Genomic DNA, 14,169 nt, shown 5'->3' on the forward strand with positions numbered 1-14,169 from the left:
TGAGGTAATGTTTTACTGCCAAATTATAAGTCAAATTCTCTTATTGTAATATTCATCTAATAATGATAATAATTATTATTATTTGTTAACAAAATGGGCCTGGCATTCTCTAAGGATCAGACCATTGGACTTCTAGCAGATATGAATTGTTTTTTCTGTGCTGAATCATTTTAATAATTTAATTTTGTTACTGTATCAGCCATAGCACAATAACTTTTGTTTGATCTAATTTTGATGTTGTGTGATGAACAAAACGCAAGGAAATTAGACACTTGACTCATCAACTTTGATTCTTTGTTTTTAATTTAGACTATTGTCTTTTATTGTGTTTATTAGCATTACTTATTAATAGTAAAAGACATTTTAAATTTTATTTTTACGTATGGCGCGCGGCTATGACGTCATCACGTTCTTCCTGGCTTCGACGTGATGGCGCTTCCTGACTGGGTTCTACCTATCACTGTCTCCGTATCGTTCGTCTCATTATGTTTATTTGTTCGCTTCAGACGCACCGCACAGCTACTTTGGAGGAAAATATTTAGCGAAATAATGGCTCGCACAGAGAAGCCATTATTCAGAATAGCGTAAGTTTGTTCTCGCTTCCATTGCAACAATATACTGTAGTGTTGTGTGTTCGTTTGGTTGATTCGCTTTAGCGTAGCAACATCTAGCGTTAGCTCTGAGGTCATTTAACAACATTACATTCATGACTGTATCATTTAAAAAGCTAACTCTGTTAGTGTTGTATACATTTTCAAGTTTAGGCACCCAAATGTCAAACAGTATGCTTGTAACAATAACAATACTAATATTGCTAATAACAGATTATTATTACGATCATAATTTCATTGTTTGTCCTTTGCATCTGCCTGGCTCTAATATATTTTATCTTTCTTTATTTTATTTTTCTAAATCAGGTACACATTGTACACCAAGACCAGTCTTGGGTACATGTTTTACAAGAGGCAGATGAGGAAAGCTCGGGAGCGCTACCCAACTGGACACTCCACAGTTCTGCCAATGCAATTTCCTGGTATGGCATGGAATATCTAAATACGTACATATTTCATTTAGGTTAAATCTATCAGCAGATTCAGGGGTTACTTTTTGTCTCTGGTCTTTCTGCATGGAGTTTGCATCTTCTCTATATGTTTGTATGGGGCTTCCCTAAAATATACATGATGGGCTCCAGCTCACCGTGACCCCTAAAGCAAATGAATGGCTAGATCTGTCTAGCAGTAAATGATTAAGTATGTAGCCAGTGTACATTTTGTCCTTTGCTCTCCTACAGGTATGAAAATCATTCCCATCTCTGTGCTGTCAGACAACTACAGCTATCTCATTATTGACACCACCTCGAGCGTTGCGGCTGTTGTAGACCCGGCAGACCCTCAATCTGTTCAGGTAACCAGGTTTTGTACGGTGCCCTTTCCCCCTGATTATTTATATTTGTGTTGATCAATAACAGCTTTATCAACCTTTTAGACCGTGCTCGAGGAGGAGGGCGTGACACTAGAAGCCATCCTCTGTACACACAAGCATTGGTGAGTTTTTTAATGTTATTTTTAATATTGCCCTGTATAAACAACAAGCAGGTAGTGCAAATTTAAAAAGCACTACAAAATAATCTACTGAATGATTAATTCAGATTTGCACTCAAAGTATAAGTCCATGAAGTATACAGTGTAAACAGTCAAGATTCATAGTTTAACTACCCGGTGAGCTTCTATATCATGTTTGACCCCATCTGCTTGCTCTCCACAAATCATCCAGACAGGTTAAAAGGAATTGTCGAGTCGAATCACCACGTCCGGTTGCCACTGTCTGTGTTATCTACAGGGATCACAGCGGGGGAAACAAATTGCTGAAAAGGCGTCATACCGCATGTAGAGTTTATGGAAATGCAGCCGATAACATTCCCGGCCTGACGCAGTAAGTTCCAGCTTGCTCATTTTAGCACGCGTGAAGAGAGTGCATCGCAGTGAATTATCGTGGCCCGATGAACTGCACCGAAGCGCATGTTGTAACTGTGTTTGTCGAGAAGGTCAACAAATAATGTCATGTTTTTCTCCTATGAATAATTCTATCACGTTCAGCTAATGGTGTGCGCTTCCCAGTTAACGTGCTGAATAATACATTTCTTTCTGCATCCTTACCCAAGGTGCTAGGTGTGTCATGTCGTCACCGGTGTTTGATTTTTTTATTTTTATTTTTTTAGCCCTCTGTCACACAAGGACTCGGTAACAGTCGGTTGTTTGCACTTCAACGCCCTCTTCACTCCAGGACACACAGTGGGCCACATGATCTACCTGCTGGATGGCCAGGTACCGGGTGCTCCAAAAAGTCTTTTCTCTGGTGACTTGGTCTTTCTCTCAGGATGCGGTAAGTAGGGGCTAAAATGATTAATCAAATGATTTACATGCAAAAAGTTACTTGATTAATTGTTTCAGCCATAAATGTAATATTGAAAAAGACAGAAATGTGGCAAATTTAAGGGACTCTTAATTTTTTAGTTGCAACCGCTGTCCCTGTCTTCCTCTCTGCCACGGTTTACAAAAAAGAAGTGTAATAAAAGCCAAAACAAGCTACTTGTGTCAAGTGCACTTTTGTTGTTTGAAGGGAGGATGTTTGAGGGCAGCGCCACAACAATGTTGTCATCGCTCGACACTGTCGGCTCCTTAAGTGATGATACTCTTCTTTGGCCCGGTAGGAAGCTCTCACACACACGCACATAAACACGCTAACGTACGTCGACGTTACTGTGTTGTGGATGTGCATTGATGCAATTTGCACTCACGACAAAGCTGCAATTATCCCACAATTAATGTCACTTTAAATGCAGAGTGTGCACTCAAGTGTTATTATGCTGGCAAGCTAATGCTTGTTTTTGTTGGGGCCACACGAATGCCTGCACACCGGTCGCCCCTCAGGTCACGAATATGCCACGGACAATCTGCTGTTCGCCACTGAGGTGGAGCCACGCAATGCAGCCATGGAAAACAAATATCAGTGGGTGCTGCAGCAGCGAGGCCTGAAGCGCTGCACGGTGAGAATCATACATCGGCGCTCTCGTCATGCTGCACAATGTTTTTCCAGATCCTGGAAGCGAGGCCTTATCACCTAGCAATGTGTCAGGCCTGGTTGTTGTCACATGCTCATTGCACGATACAATATGCACGGAAGAGAAAATAACATCGGCATGTGTTGCTTTGTCTGCATCGGTGTGTTGCTAAATAAATTCGAAATCCCCTCCTTGTTTTTTAGTGTCCTTCAACAATTGGAGAGGAGAAGGCGTACAATCCTTTCCTGCGCACTCACTGCATAGCCCTCCATCTGGCGCTCGGAGTCCAGCAGATGGAGAACGAGGACTGGACTGAGTTTCGGGCTCGCATCCTGGCGGAGCTGCGTAGACGCAAAGACCAGCACAGCAGAAGATGACAATGTGAGCTGAAGCCAGACGATGGAACAGTAGACGTACGCCTTGCTAATCTTGGTTGATACGGTCTAAAGATAAGCCAAGGCTGAGCTTTGCTTTAGAATGCAAGGTCAAACCCAACCTTACATGTACTGTACGTCAACTTGGGTTTGTGTGGAAAAGTTTTATTGCACTCTATTGTTTCCTGCACAACTTTTGTTAGTGTGACATCAAGAGTTTAAATGAAATTTCATTAACGAAGCAATCACAAATGAGGAATGATGAGTGGGCCTCAGCACTTCTCGTATAGTAATGTACATATAGTGTGAGCTACTTGAAATTTATTAGGCATAGTTCAAATGACTTGGAGCTATGACGTTTATATGGTACATGATGTTTTCCAATGCGAATGGACTTGATGTTTAAAGATGCAATTATAATTAAATGTGACTGACCTTTGCACTTGACCTGCATTGTCAAAAAGAATGCTTTCACGAAACAGCATAACATTTTGGAGAAGAATCTTTATACATGTTTTGATTTATTGTATGTTTATCAGTTCATTGTACTGTGATACAAATCCCACTGTATAATAGCACATGTATTCTTTCAGTTGACTGTTGGAGAGAGAAAATAGAATGCAGCCTGTGTGTTTGTGGGAAAGCTGGGGAAAGAACTAACCTGCAAGATATGAAAGCGCTTTAGATTCTAGTTTCTGTCTGGAAGTTTAAAACCAAGCAGAATATCCCCTGGTGACTGTTGACTAAAATATTATTCTGGTTGTTTGATGCAGTTGCATATCTGATTTGCATATGTTTGAGTTCAGAACACAACCGCACGGGGAACACTTTGACTTTAGGTTATGTTTTAATGAGGAAATATTCAAGTAAACTTTTTCCATTGGAACTGTTTGTTGCTTTTTGCGAGCTTTCTAGCCTGACAGCTGACTTGTTTTTTTTTTTCCACTTCTTCAGATCTACTCAACATAAACAACAAATAGGAGATATTTTGCAAAGATAAACTATCACACATGACAATATCAAATGCTACAGGAACAAAATTGCGATATGATACTGTCGTCCAATTTAATATTAGAATAAGCATTGCGGCAGTGCAATAATTGATACTTTTGGGCTGGAATAATGTTGGTGCAGATTAACACTAAATTAATAGAATTAGTGTGACCTAAAACAGACTTCTTCTGAGAAACGATTCAAAATGTATTTCTTATTTTACTTTTATTTTAATCCAGTTTTTTATTGCACTCCACTCACATCCGTACTTCTATCCGGGTTTTACACTTCGGTCTACGTCATCATTTGTATGCGGAAGTAAATATCCCCGGAGTAGCATCAGCGTGTATTTGTCACTGTTTTAGTGCAGAATCAAATCATAGCTTGCTGATCAAAATGCTGAAAGCTGTTATTTTAATAGGAGGGCCTCAGAAAGGTGAGAATATAGCGCATCGTCTTGTGTACACACTGCTTTTTCTTTTACAGGCATTTAAATCGCTAGTGCTAAAACTCAATGCTACGTTCGTAAGGTATATTTAGCTGACGTGGCGCAACGATAACAATCAAAATGTGTTTCTTTTTGCAGGCACAAGGTTTAGGCCACTGTCATTTGAAGTCCCCAAACCTTTATTCCCAGTAGCTGGTGTGCCCATGCTGCAACATCACATCGAAGCATGCGCCAAGGTGACAGCATTGCCAAGTTTATGGCTGCACTCAGTGTTAAAAATCTTGTCAGTATTCATCAACTTATTTTTGTATTCCCCCCCCAAAGTTACCAAATATGAAAGAGATCCTGCTCATTGGCTTTTACCAACCTAATGAAGAGCTGAGCAGATTTCTTGTGACTGCGCAACAGGAGTTTAAAATTTCAATCAGGTAAAAAGGAATTAAAATCACACCGTTGGTTTAGCACTTTGTGGAATGCTTTAACCTCGCCCTGCAGCTACACATCTCTTGCATACTAACCACAACTCAGATTTTCTTGTGCACCGCAGGTATTTGCAAGAATATGCAGCCCTGGGTACAGGAGGGGGCATCTATCACTTCAGAGATCAAATCATCGCTGGTGGCCCTCAGGCTTTCTTTGTCCTTAATGCTGATGTGTGCGCTGCCTTTCCTCTGACAGAGATGCTCAGCTTCCAGAAAGAACACGGAGAACCAAACAGCTTTGTTATACTCGGAACAACAGTGAGTTTTCCCTATTGGCGCTTGTCTTGTTATAGAATATTGTTTTGTCCTCACTGCCATGTAATATTGTAGCGCTTTAAATCTTGTGATATTATTCCAAAAGATTTCACTTTTTCCACGCTGCCATTTTCCTTTCTCAGGCAAACAGAAAACAATCCCTGAATTATGGCTGTATAGTTGAAAATGAGGAAACAAATGAGGTATGTAACCTCCCTGATTTATTTCCATACATACTCATCCGCTTCAAATCATAACAGTCTTTCTGTATGCTCATTAGGTGTTGCATTATGTGGAAAAGCCCAGCACATTTGTCAGCGACATCATCAACTGTGGTATATACCTTTTTAATCCGGAAATTTTCCAGCATATTGGAGCGGTCTTCCAGAAAAATCAACAAGATATGCTGCTGTGAGTTGGGGCAGGGGTCCGTGTGTCTTCTTTTTTTGGTGATTTTGGTTGTCTTCATTTGTCTTTCTTTCCCCTTCCTTCCCCCATTATGATTTGTGTTTGCCCACACAATCATCAGTTTTCCATATGATGGGTAAGTTGGTACATGTCAACTGCACGGCGTGGTTTTAGAGCACTCATAGTTTGGTGTGCGTTACTTAGCAACTATGGCTGAGTTTGCATAGGAGGCTTTGTGATTGTTGCCATGCTCTTCTTTCTCTATCTTTTTTTTCTTTTTTAGAAACAGAGTTTAAGTGAGATACTATTGCGATGAGACAAGAACAGGCATAATTAAAATGTTCCAAAACCTTTTTTTTTAGGTCTCTGAAAAGTTCACCAGATCGGAAATTTGGAATTGGTTTATCAATCTTGATTATTGTTTTTTTTTTTTCCAAGAAAATCCCTGGGGAAAAAATTAAATCCCTCCTAAGACAACATTAAACCAAAAAAACGCTCAGGTATATGTTGGAGCGACACCAGAAAGTTAGGACTTGCTTACTTTGATTTAAAGGAGTCATAGATGTTAGCTGGAAAAAAAAAAAAAATAGCTGGTTGATTGTCACACTTTTCTCAGGTTTTTTTTCCTTTTCCGCACTTTGTACTACTGCACTGTGAAGTTGGCAAATATTTGCGTGAGGACATTCTGCACGTGGTCAAACTATTGGTTCTTGAACTTGATAAAGTAAACAGTGGTTTTGGAAGTGACGTAGAGAAGAAAACACAGTTCCTTTTCTCAATCATCTTAAACAAATAATCATAATCAACTCTGTACTCTGGCCACACAACTGGGAGAAAAAAAAACAACAACTATTTTTGGGTGGGTTTACACTTTATAATTTTGTTTTGCGTGCTTAAATATTGTGCCGCAAGGTCTTAAAAGAGAAAACTCAAACCATACTGCATACTTAACCAACAATCCACCAAAATGAAAATTAGTACTGACTCAGCATATTTTCTGATCCTGGAACTTGGAAAGGAATGAAAGTGGATTCAGGGCAAAATCTCACAGGGCTGACTTTGCCTCGAACCATACCTCCCTCCCCCTTTTGGCAAATCTCCCATTATGGGTGGAATCCTTAAACATGTTCTTTTCATCAATATTTAACGTTCTGTTTCATCTCTTGGCTCTCACAATTCACTTTAAGAGAGATCCTGATTAGTATGGAGAGCCATCCACTTAAGGTTTTGATCAAATGTTGGATCGGCTTTGGTTTGAACCCCCGAGCTGACAAGTGATGCGTTTTAACTCAAACTTGTGCTCGCGTTTGTTTCGGAGTGCTGCTTTGGAGAACGTTTGATGAATTTTCGTCTGGATTTTCGGCTTATCATCCGAGTGGCTCGTCACATATAGAGCGAAGAGCTCTATTAAAAAGATTATGCCATGGCACAATTTTTGAACAGTTTCCTTTTTTTTCCAAAATGAGTAGACTTTTCAACCATCAGTATGTTTTATTGGTTTAATCCAAAAACAGGTCTTGACCAGAAACAATTATGTCAGCACACCAAAATATTTATATTGTCGAATAATAATGTCACATTTTTATGTCTGGCAGCGAGGAAACAAACAACGGCTGGCACAGAGCGGAAGCCATCAGGTTGGAGCAGGACATTTTCACCACCCTCGCCGGACAGGGCAAAATCTACGTTTATAAAACACTTCGATTCTGGAGCCAGATAAAATCGGCAGGGTGAGTGAAAGACGTGAACGTTATTTTCATCCAGTCTAGCTGATAAAATGTGTTTCATATGAATCCCCCCCCCCCTCCTCCACAGGTCTGCAATTTATGCCAGTCGATTGTACCTCAACCAGTATCATAAAAGTCATCCGGAAAGGCTGGCCTCCAATAAAGTTGGAGGCCCGAAAATAAGCGGTACGGCAGCCTTATTGTCTTTCAACACGGCGGCCACCCAACCGCTTTAAAATGGCCTCTTTTGTTCTCTAGGTGATGTTTATATTCATCCCACCGCCAACATTGACCCCACTGCTGTGGTAAGCATCATTCAACATTGTTTTTATTCTGTGAAAGCACAGGAGAGATCTAAAGCAATATGTCATCGTGCAGTTGGGTCCTAATGTCACCATCGGTACTGGCGTTACCATTGGTGCTGGGGTCAGAGTTCGAGAATCCATTATCCTCCACGGTGCGACTCTGCAGGTAAGCCAAAACACTACGCAAATGACAAATCTCTTCAGGCAGCTCTGTGTTATTGGCATTTTGCTTTAAAATGTGGTCTGCATGTGAAACTTTTCAGATGTGTGACTTGGACACACGCTCAAAAATAAAACTCTTATAACGCAAATCCCTGTTATGATTTGACCGTCAGTTTTGACAGATGCACAACCTCAGTACAAGGCAAAACAAAGTCCAACGGAAACTCAACAGTCCTCCTGGGCTTCTTCTCTGCGAGTGAAAGTACTAAAACCAAAGACGTGTTTTCATAGTAGATGGCTTCTATTTGTTTTGCCTGCAAAATGGTTTAGCATTCATTGATTTATGTTTGTATCTCTATTTTCTCCTCTAGGACCATTGCTGCGTCCTCCACAGCGTTGTAGGATGGGATAGCACGATTGGAAAATGGGCACGGGTGGAAGGAACTCCCAGTGACCCCAACCCCAATGACCCCTACGCAAAAATTGACAGCGAGACCCTCTTCAGAGAAGGAAAACTCACACCGTCCATCACTATCCTCGGTAACATTTCCTTATATGTCATTTGGGCCGCGCATTGTTTCACTTGTCGTGATAGTTGCCACACGAATTTTTTATACTCACCCGCAGGTTGTAATGTGTCCATTCCAAGAGAGGTGATAATCCTCAACGCGATTGTCCTGCCGCACAAAGACCTCAACCGCAGCTTCAAAAACCAAATTATTCTCTAGCTTCCTCTTTTCACCCTCGCGTTGTTATTCCCACGCCGAACGCACCGCTCTTGAGTTACTGTTTATAAGATGTCAGGAGGGAAGATGTGGGACATTCATTAGGCTGTTTTGAAAGATAGATTTTTATGTGTTTGTCCTCAAGGCTTCACGCATCGTCAAAGAAAGAGCAATCACACATGTTGATTCACCTTGAAAAGTGCTGTCGGAGGAGGGGGGGGGGCAAAGTTATTAACTTTACCAAACTGTTAATTTACCGCCAGAGCAAGAGTAATATATTTGCTTGATGTTAATATGATGTAAAAAGAGGTTTATGGACGAGCACATTATGTTTCTCCCGCAAGGACAAACTTGAGCGTCTAATGCAAGAACAGTAATTGTAAGTAAATAAAAATGACAAACTCGTGAGTGTTGGTAGAAAATTAGAGGGGAGCTTTTGCGTGGCGCTTTGATTAAAACCTTTTAGTGTATTAAGTGTAAAACTGACTAGCAGCAAAAATAAATTAGAGACTTGATAATGAGATTGCAATCAAGTAGTTTATTATGTGTGTGTGTGTGTGTGTGTGCGCATAGCAGGGGGCCCGGACTCCTTTCATAAAATCAACAACGCATCTGAGTATTTGCAATCACTGGAGGAACTCTGCATCCATCGGCGGATACGTCAGATTAACATTTACTTAATAAGCACTTGAAACCATCATGATCACTTCTGCACTTTAGTTTCAATTATCGCGGCGTTTGGGGGACGTGAAAACTGGGATAGTGGAGCCGGAGTTAGTTTTACTTGCAAATGACTTGCTTTAGTGCATCCGAAGGGGATTCTGTAAAATAGCATCACCATATTAAACTGATACAAGTTGTACAACGAGTGTTTCCTTTGAGTTTGTATGTCATGTGACTTACGCATTCACTTTTAGTGCCACACAATGTCACTAATATTATTTTTCACTTAGTCCAAATGAAGTTGACCCACTTTTGATGCCCTCTATTTTTTCTATGTTGTTTCCCCGCCTCGGTCACTAAATTAGTTTTTCTTCTTGGCAATGGAAATACTCGCAGTAATTTCAAGGTAGGACAACCTGCCAAAGCAATCATGTCAGTAAAATAATACGGACGTGGTGCATTTTAGAGCCTCGCAGGTGGAAATGTCTCTAAAGTGACCTTATGTGATTTTTGTAGCAACTATCACTTTTCCATTTTCTTATTAGGGTCATGAGAAGGGATCTATCCAAGCTGACTTTAGGCAAGTACACAAGATATTTAATAGTTTCAACTTTAAATTTACCTCAAACATTTAATCCAGAAATGTCAGTCACCTGCTTTGACACAAATTCATTGTTATACCCGCTAAGATGTTTTTCCCTTGAATTAAAAGGCAAAAAAAAAAAAATTGTTTCGATGTATAGTGTGCTGTGAATTTTTTTGTTTTCTCGTTCAGGCGCTAATGTTGTTTTTCGTCTTGACAATGGAAAGGCTCACAATAATTTCAGGAAAGGCTAACCTGTCAAACACAATCGTGTCAGTAAAATAGTCGAGAAGCATCACACTTAAAAACCTTGCAGGTGTAAGAGTCTCCACGGGCGTTCATTCGGTGAGGGCTCGGCTTGTTTTTATGATCCATTTATTGCGTAACTCGGCAGCGTGTATTCATATAATATCGATTAATAATCGATTATCATGCCATTCCCGGGCAAAAACACGGCGACCTCTCGGAATGTGCCGGCTACAAAGGTAACAATAGTTTGACTCAAAAGTAGTCTGTATATTTCTCACATCTGTGGCCCATGCGATTATGTTTGCATATCAAACGCTTCACACGACAGATAAAAATCAAATACCTGCTGGATTTACTTGAAAAGTCTACTTTTGCAATCCATAAACAACTTCTCTCATATAAGCACTTCCCCCCTCAGGCAACTCGGTAAAGGAGTTGGAAAGTTGTCAGAACAAGCCCCGCGGGAAGATCAGCATAATCATGTTTATTTTCAACTGTACTCCCTTCAAATAGAAAGAGAATGTGCAAAACTGTTTACCACTGGGGAAACATCTAACGTTAAGATTAACAAAGGCGGCAAATTAATAGTGGATTAGTCATTATTGTTTTTCTTACCGCCTGATTAGAGCATAATCGCCAATGCAGTTTACACATCTGTTCAGTGATAAGAATAATTGGCTACGATCCCAGCGGAAAATCAAGTAAAAAAAAAAGCTTCGGTCTCAGTGGACCTTGTTTCTTTCCAAGCTGTGCTTTTTTTGGAGCGTGTATCGGTCTGGCACGAGAGGCCAGGACTACGGGCGAAGGATGGTCCGGGGAGGTTTCCACCTGAGAAGACAGGTGGAGGGTCCGCATGAGCGTAAAGTGAGAGGAAGATGCCTAACAGAAGCCTAAAGGGCTGACAAATGAGCTGTCAAATAGGAACTGACATCCCTGACTCACATGGTGAGGAAAAATAGCATCGGGCTGTCGGGGCATCGGCGGTGAATGCTAATGTTTTGCTAAACTGCACCGTGAAACATTCAAGTGTGCCAACTCCCTGGTTCCCCTAACAGGTGTGAAGCAGGTGGTTTTGTGGTTCGCAAACGTTGCCGTTGTGACTTCTGACTTTGACAAATTCAATGCGTGAAGTTCCCCCAAGAGACTGGCGCGACAAAGATGAATTAGCCGCAAAACCACGGTGGCACGTTATCACGACTGTTGTGTTGTTATCGGCGCTGGGGTTCACGCATTCTAATGAGATTCAACATGGAAGCTGAATCAAAACTTTTGCCTTTAGCTCATTTTTGATTGACAGCTATAGTCTGTGTTGTGGTTGGAAATGTGAGGTTAAAAATACTCTTTGAGATGATGCGGTGCAGGTTTCTGTCACTCTAGTGAAAATAAACGCATAAATGCGACACTGCAAGTTACTAATTTATAATTGTGAGTCAAGATTCTGTTTAGTAGGGGAGGAGCCATTTTAGTAGGGGAGGAGCCATCTTAGCCACACCCACAAAAAAAAGAAATGATACAAAATACCGCAATTATTATATAGTTCTCAGTCTTTGCACAAAATTCCAGCAGTTCTCTTGAAACATGTTGAGTGTAAATCTGATTTCACTTTACAGGGTCAAATGGGTGTGAATTGTACTGTGCAAAACAAAATGTTTTTTAAGGATAAATAGCAGTTTTGTGCTATTGTTGATTGCAAGCTGAATTGAACACGTGCCTTTCACTTTGTGGAAGACGGAGAAGCTAAGCCCGTAGTCCAAATCATCACAGTGAAAACAGATTTAGTTCCACTTCCCAGCAGAGTGAATTTTCATCACAATTTTTGGCCGCTTTATCCCGTGTCTCTCTTCGGTTGGTGCTTCGAACAAGGGATTTAGCACAAGCAAAAAAAAAAAAAAAAGAACCCATTTCAAGTGGACTGGTGCAAGGGCCTGAACACTCTTGCCAAAAGCACTGTGAGCAGCTGTAGACAAAGAAAATTATGGGAATTGTTTTAATATGGTGCCAAAAGTATTGTGAAAATAACATATAAAATCAATATTTTTGAAAGCTAAATAGCTGAAAATGGAAAATTATCTATAGATAAGTGCATATGAACATATATGTCCAGTTCATTGAGAATCTGATTTGTTTTATTTCAAGAGCAATGAAACAACAACAAAAAACACTCAAATGAAACTTGTAAGACAGATTTCTTTTCCCCCTCTCCTCAGTCACTCAGGGTTTGAAGAGTGTTTCGTAACTTCATGTTCATGTTTCAAGCAGAAAGGGCAGTGAAGCCAACCGGAAAGCTTCTCACTTCCCCACCGGAGGGGGTCCGTGGTCCGAGAGGAACCTATTGCAATATTAATTTGACATGCACAAATGCATCAGTCAAAATCAATATTGGTTAGTCAACAGAGCCAATGTGCATCAAACTTGACAATGCTTACTTATCTCAGAGTAATGGAGAACAGTAGTGTGCTCAACAATCAGAATTGTTCATGTTGGAGCATAGCAATGTGTCGAGAAGGAAAATCCTGCTGTGTCCCCAGAGGTTTGGCATTGTGATCAACCTTTCCGCGATCCATAAAGTAGATGTCTCTTGTGTTCAAAAGTTTAAGGTCACTTTGAAATGGCATCTTTTTTCTTATAGAAAATCACAGTTCTGATTTGTTTTTGTCTAACCACATTATCTAGCCTGACTCATTTAATGTGTTTGGTTATCTTATGTTACTGATAAATGCTGGAACAGACCTTATATAACAAAATCCCGTTTGACCTCACTGCATACTTTTTTGATGACGTTGAAAATGAAATGTCCCCAAGAGAAATAGAACACATTAAAAAGTAATGGAGTAAAGGTGACGACAGACTAATCACTACAAATTCAATTAAATATTCAAGTACAAGAACAGGTGAGATCAGTTGTAATTGTATTTTTATTGATGTAAGTCTTTTTTTATGTTGTTTATATCCAATAGAGGGCACTGTGGCTATTCTTTAAGTCCGGTCATGTTGTGACCTGCTTTGGACTACAGCACAGGCTATCTACAAAAAAAGTACAAAAAATATATTTGCAGCACAGCATCAGATTTGTATTCCGACTATAAGGGTTGAAAAACGACACATTTATACAACGTCCATGTTTTTTATTCAACAACTTTGTGGATTTTTTTTTACCACTCATAGCACACGTTCTTTTTAATGTCAGATTTATTTGTTTAGTTTTTTTCATGAAAAGACCATTTTCAGTTCTGTTTTTATCCGGCACTTGCTTTAGCTGGAGTGTATAATTGTCGCTGTCTGATTGCATATCGCAGCTCTTTTCAGGAAAAAGGTTTTGACAGTAAAGTATTTTGTAAAGACACACAACACTATCATTAAACAGCTTCACTGCCAGCAATTTACCTTTCACAGCTTTTGTGAATGTTTTTTACATGGGAGTAAACAATAATTATGTTTCCATCATGCAAACGATAATTGTTTTCTGCCATGTTGTTGGTTGAAATCAGACGGATAAGCTATCAGTTAATGTGAGATATGCTCCAAATTTCTTTGAAATGAGGATTCAAAGTATCGAGAATCTTGGATACAATTGAAAAGATAAACAACTACGATCCAGTGTCAATTGTGTGCAAAGGCAAGTAGAAATAAAACCAAGACCTTTTTACATAACTTGACTAATTTTGGCATTAGCGTTGAGGCTAGAATGCATAAAAGCATAAAAGAAGTCACTTGCCATTCCGATAATCAAATAA

The 14,169-nt window shown here is 40.0% G+C and overlaps 2 protein-coding genes across 3 annotated transcripts; both read left to right on the top strand.

Moving 5' to 3' along the window:
* Nucleotides 1–403: 403 nt before the first annotated feature.
* pnkd (PNKD metallo-beta-lactamase domain containing) lies at nucleotides 404–4,321 on the top strand. The gene is made up of 9 exons (XM_049728666.1): nucleotides 404–584; nucleotides 918–1,033; nucleotides 1,292–1,404; nucleotides 1,486–1,544; nucleotides 1,840–1,932; nucleotides 2,219–2,382; nucleotides 2,620–2,706; nucleotides 2,931–3,046; nucleotides 3,265–4,321. The coding sequence occupies exons 1-9, from the start codon at nucleotides 430–432 to the stop codon at nucleotides 3,436–3,438; spliced, it is 1,077 nt and encodes a 358-aa protein (XP_049584623.1). The 5' UTR covers nucleotides 404–429; the 3' UTR covers nucleotides 3,439–4,321.
* Nucleotides 4,322–4,721: 400 nt separating this feature from the next.
* On the top strand, nucleotides 4,722–9,805 carry gmppaa (GDP-mannose pyrophosphorylase Aa). 2 transcript variants are annotated; one of them, XM_049729195.1, is made up of 13 exons: nucleotides 4,722–4,864; nucleotides 5,015–5,112; nucleotides 5,201–5,304; nucleotides 5,424–5,616; nucleotides 5,757–5,816; nucleotides 5,894–6,024; nucleotides 6,143–6,157; nucleotides 7,617–7,751; nucleotides 7,837–7,934; nucleotides 8,007–8,053; nucleotides 8,127–8,219; nucleotides 8,587–8,755; nucleotides 8,843–9,805. In XM_049729195.1, the coding sequence occupies exons 1-13, from the start codon at nucleotides 4,825–4,827 to the stop codon at nucleotides 8,941–8,943; spliced, it is 1,284 nt and encodes a 427-aa protein (XP_049585152.1). In that variant the 5' UTR covers nucleotides 4,722–4,824; the 3' UTR covers nucleotides 8,944–9,805. The 2 variants fall into 2 exon arrangements, with proteins under 2 accessions (XP_049585152.1, XP_049585153.1); XM_049729196.1 differs by lacking the exon at nucleotides 6,143–6,157.
* The last annotated feature ends 4,364 nt before the right edge of the window (nucleotides 9,806–14,169 follow it).

The sequence above is a fragment of the Syngnathus scovelli genome, chromosome 8 (assembly GCF_024217435.2).
Source record: "Syngnathus scovelli strain Florida chromosome 8, RoL_Ssco_1.2, whole genome shotgun sequence".
In the NCBI taxonomy this organism is placed as follows: domain Eukaryota; kingdom Metazoa; phylum Chordata; class Actinopteri; order Syngnathiformes; family Syngnathidae; genus Syngnathus; species Syngnathus scovelli.